At 31.8% G+C, this 5,569-nt stretch overlaps 1 protein-coding gene across 1 annotated transcript in view; it reads right to left on the bottom strand.

Moving 5' to 3' along the window:
• LOC111087606 overlaps window positions 1–5,569 on the bottom strand; it is an 80,192-nt gene that overhangs the window by 16,648 nt on the left and 57,975 nt on the right. The window contains exons 27-29 of the mRNA XM_022394820.1: window positions 3,193–3,459; window positions 1,233–1,508; window positions 753–842 (exon numbers count right to left, since the gene is read on the bottom strand). Of these exons, the coding sequence (XP_022250528.1) occupies window positions 753–842; window positions 1,233–1,508; window positions 3,193–3,459 (633 nt within the window). The remainder of the gene's footprint in view (window positions 1–752; window positions 843–1,232; window positions 1,509–3,192; window positions 3,460–5,569) is intronic.

Raw genomic sequence — 5,569 nt, 5'->3', positions numbered from 1 at the left:
CCAATAATGCATAATTTCATTTGATAAACACGTTTAGATTGAATGGTAATTTATAATCAGTCACAAGAACGTCGAATCTGAATCACTTGAAAAAAACACGGGGGTGCTTAACTTTTTTCCAGGTGTATATATACACCATATTTGCCCAATTATTAGATGATGTTTTTTGATTAATAATTAGGCTGTAAAATTCATAGTCGCCTTATAATCGCAGCCAACCACAGGCCCCTTCCCCCTGCTCTAGCCTGTCTCATTCTTGAATGTCCAGATGCTTGCTCAAGGTCATTGCTAATTTTTGCAAATAATCCACCTGCAGGCTGTTCAGTTTTCATACTAATTTTGCAAACCTACAAAAAAGGACGTTATGACACTCAATTTTTTTCTTTCCAATGATTTCTGAAAATAGGGGTCACTATATATTTGAGATCGCTCTATAATCAAGCCAGTACGCTATATGAAATAGCAAAACAAGAATATTTTGTAGTATCACAAATTCAAAAAGACAATAATTAAAACCTAGGCAACATGCTGGTGGCTATATGTACATTTTTGTAGCAAAATAACACCAATAATGTAGTGACAAATCATAATTTAAAACTGTAATTTGCAAAATATATCTAGTAGCTTTGTTTGAAGCTAATTTGCACAAAACACTTAAAATACCATGTCATTTATAAATTTAATTTTAATCATTATATAGAAGTTTTTTTCACACATGCAAACTTACAGATATCTATATATATAATACTTACCTCTTTTCTCCAAGTTGTACCATGAAACTCGTCTGTTTCAAGAACAGTGGAACTATAGGACTCATTTAATATGGGACTTACCCCCAGACTCTGTAAAGTCATTGGTTATATTAATACAAAGTAGTTAATACATAGATTTCAAATGCAAATAATCTCTGTTTCAAGAAATTTAACTGACCACTGAAAACTTAATTTTAACCTTAGTTATATCACTGGTTAAAACTGTCACAGTAAATAAATATATTAATATCATGTACATCAAATTCATTATTAGAGAATCTACAGTAATTCAATTAACAAACCAACTAAAATCTTACTTTCTGTAAAGAAAAGGTCATTGATTACTTTTTTACATATTTAGAATCAACTCGTATACTAACAATATCTCAAAAATAGAAAAATACTAACATGCATGTAAAAATGTCTTCAGATATCACAAATTTCGATGTATTTTAACCATATAATTGTAAAACTGATTACCAATTGAATAACAGTTGGGAGTAATGGATGTCCACCAAATATAATGGTGACAGCATCTTTTTGTTTCTCAGGTCTGATAGGAGTAACAGAGTCTGAACTAAACAAATGAATTTCCACAATGTCATAGACCTTTTCAGGATTATTCAACAATCCAGTCTGAGGACTCCAGAAGTCTGTTGTGTACAGTGAAATACCAATACATGCTGTATGACAAGGCAGTCCATCAGCACATGTCTTTATTGCCAGTCGATTTAACAGGGTTGAGCTAAAAAGTACCTAATAATGAATTTAAAAAATTTATCTTGAAGCATTCAACTTTGATTATGACAGTCTTACACATGTGAAGTCTGATAAAGTCTTTGGTGACGGTGAAAAAATGTTCTAATTTCGGTACAACAGTGGATATAAAATGTAACTTTCTTCCCTTTATATGAACATTTTCAAAGATACATTTTTAAATAATCAACTTTTTTATTTAGGAGCTAGGTAAGCATACTTTTGGAAGAAGGTGCCTCATACAAACAAATTCTTTTGCCCGTGAAAAGATATCATGTACTTAAAATTTTTAAAAATATATATAACTAAAAAGAGAATTAAAAGAAAAATACTACACATAAAACACTGAATACAATTGTGTACCCTTGTATAATGCATCAGATGATGCCATATTAACAATGTTGTGATATGTGTTGTATCCTTGTATAATGCATCAGATGATGCTATATTAACAACATTGTGATATGTGTTGTATCCTTGTATAATGCACCAGATGATGCACAACATTGTTAATATGGCATCATCTGATGCATTATACAAGGGTACACAACACAACATTGTTAATATGGCATCATCTGATGCATTATACAAGGATACACAACACAACATTGTTAATATGGCATCATCTGATGCATTATACAAGGGTACACAACACAACATTGTTAATATGGCATCATCTGATGCATTATACAAGGATACACAACATTGTTAATATGGCATCATCTGATGCATTATACAAGGGTACAATACTGTTAACATGTATTCATATAGTATATTATACAAGGATATAAAATATTTATATAAACCTGCTAGTGATTTCATAAACATAACCTTGACCCTAAAACAAATAGAAGTCTACCCCTTTCATTTTGTTTGTTGAAGGCTTTGTTTTATTACAGTAACATCCTTGATATTACATTTATTCATGTGTTGTACCCTTGTGTAATATACCCTATGATGCCATGTTAATAATGGTTGTACCCTTGTGTAATATACCCTATGATGCCATGTTAATAATGGTTGTGTCATGTTCTGTACCCCTGTGTAATTTACCTTATTATGCCACATTAATAAAAGTTTGTCATGTGTTGGACCCTTGCATGATGTACCCTATGATGCTACATTAACAATGGTTGTGTCATGTGGTCATATGTTATACCCTATGATGCCATGTTACCAATGGTTGTGTCATGTGCTGTATCCTTTTGTAATGTATCCTATGATGTCATGTTAACAATGATTGTGTAATGTGTTGTACCCTTGTGTAATGTATCCTATGATGCCATATTAATAATGATTGTATCTTTCTTTTAATATTGTTACAATAATTTAGTTTATTGTATTTTATATTTAGTCTACTGGGGAGATGACATTTAAAATTGGATCAGGAACTAAAATCAATTTCAAGTAAGTTATTTTCAGTTGTGCATCAGGGTATTTAAGGTCAATCCAATTTTTTGATCAAGTTAAATATAATGTTCATAACAAATTAAGATGTAATGAGTATATGAAGCTAATGTTAGTTTCACACAAACTATCTATTAAACATTTTAAATGATTAAGTAAAAGTTTGTTTTCATATGGAATGGAAAAATCAATTAAGAAACTTATTTTCAGAATGAAAATGTAATTGTAATTACTTCATAAATTCCTTTTTTTAATTTAATTTGCTATTGCTACTTACTCCTACTTTCGCATCACTAGAAATAAAGTGAGTGAAGACAGCCGAGTAAAAGTCTTCCTTAATGAGAGAGACAGGCTTATAAACCAGAAGAGAAATTTTTGATGAGAGAGCTTTTGTATCTAAATACAGTCCTTCCTTAAGATGGTAACAGAGACTTCTGGTTAAAAAATTCACATTGTCAAAAATTTTCTTTGTCTCTGTGAGTTGCATATAGAACATCAATTGAAGATCAATCTCTTTATCAATGGCTTGAAGTAATGTTTCAGCCTATTTCAGAAAAAGTACAATGTATCAGTCTGAAATAATTTAAAAAATGAAAATATATTATGATTTCTCTGTTTGACACTGCCACACGAGCCAGCTCAGCATCCTTTAGTACAGAGCCTAGGAGGATCATTATGGAAACCAGTGACTTAGGGTTATTTTGATGGATCTCAATCAATGAAGCTCAGCACAACTTCCAAATAAAAACAAACTAAATATTAATGAAAATATGATATGATGAAATCTATATGGATTATACTATGAAGGAACCATACTGGACATTATACCATCCTCCTTATATTCACTCTTCATTGCAGAAATGGCATTTTTAATTTGAGAATTGCTAGGGAAATCATCTTATAATCCGTCATACATCTTCTTCAACTTCAACACTGCATCTTTGGGTTTTACTGTGCTGTTAGTTTCGCACAATATTGAAACTAATTATTTCTTATACATGATTCCAATCCTCATTTTTGAAGATAAAAATACTATTGTGCCCATTGTTTTATGTTTCACTGTCAATGCAGTAATTAATCAACAAATGTCTGATTCAGTTGGTATGTCAAATCAATTGGGATATCTTCAAATAAATTCTTCCCTCATCTGACCTGGACACAGGGTTTAGCTTAATTGCTACACTTAAGCCCTCACATTCACAGCCCACTTTTATAACAATTCAAGCATGTAGCATTACTACATTGTTTTACTTTACATTTACAAGTTAATTTATCCATATTGGCTCTCATGGTCTTGGGTCAGGTCACAGGTCCAGTCACATGTCTAATCCAGTGACCTAGACCTCAAAAATAATGCCAAACATCTTCTTTTGGTCTAATCAAAACAATACAAATCTTTCCAGAATGACTCATTTTTTTCAAACCACATATAATGCTGGGCTGGCTCATGTGGCAGATGTTTAAAAGAAGACATCCAAAGATCATGTTTACTAAAACATATTATACATAATTAATGTTAAAATATTTGTAGAAAAAAGACACATATCACTACTGAACTTCTAGATAAATTCAATTTTCTTCACTTGCAATTTATTGTGCGTATACTCTAAAATCAAAAGACAGCCACTGTATATTTATAAAACACAACATAAGACTTAAAGTTTATTTTCTAGTTTTATGAATGAAGAAAATCACAAAGGAAGACCAGTTAGATCAAAATAAAAGTCAATATTATCAGAGTTAGTACTCAAGAAGTATCTCATTGGACTATATTGAAAAAAACTGTATTTTTTATACCAATTTCAGGCCAGTGATGTCAACAGAAACAAAATGGCAGTTATTTAGATTTTGTCTGGAGATGTTGCTGTTGTGTAGAAAAAAATATTTTTCTATACTAAAATAAGATGATTATAACAGGTCATTTAGCAAGGTCGACCACTCTAACTAAACAAGAATTTTATGTGGAACTTTAATCTGCATGAACTTCTCTTACAGTTTCTGTTGACCTCATCAACATGAAATTGGTATTGTTACGTCTTCGTTTGTTAATTGATTTTCCGTAACTTCGTTCTGACGAAACTTTAGCGACACAAGTCCTTACTTAATAAAACTGGTTTATTCTTTCCGATTACAACTTTACGATACACTTATTTTCAACAGTCGCTCTATAACAAACACTATATCAACGAACATCAACAATACTTCTGACTGCAGTTCAATTACTCACTACCTACACACACATTCATATCCCGTCACGTTGTCACCCTCTTTTATATACCAGACTACCCTATATCTAGTAAATGCTAGAGCATTTGCCAAGGTACAGGATAGTTCTAGAAACGTGGTGTGACACAAGTCATGTGACTTCGCTGACGCAATACTGCCCCCCTTAATATTGTTCGTCCTGAACAATAATCACATACAATAAACCAATAACAATTAACAATAACTTAATTAAATGTACAGAATTACAAACACAAAATTACAATTCAACAAAGTCTCTTAATTTTATGGGACGTATCTTCTTCCGTACTGGTCTCCGTCTCGTTGGCTTCTGCTTCATGTGGGGTTCATCTGCTTCATCAAGATCTTCACCGTTTCCCTTCTCAAAACTGAGTAGAGTTTCTTCTTCGATGGTGGCTTCTTCATGTGGC

Source organism: Limulus polyphemus, unplaced genomic scaffold, assembly GCF_000517525.1.
Source record: "Limulus polyphemus unplaced genomic scaffold, Limulus_polyphemus-2.1.2 Scaffold2366, whole genome shotgun sequence".
Taxonomy (NCBI): domain Eukaryota; kingdom Metazoa; phylum Arthropoda; class Merostomata; order Xiphosura; family Limulidae; genus Limulus; species Limulus polyphemus.
Note: the sequence above shows the minus strand (reverse complement) of the source record. Positions and strands in the feature narration are given on the sequence as shown.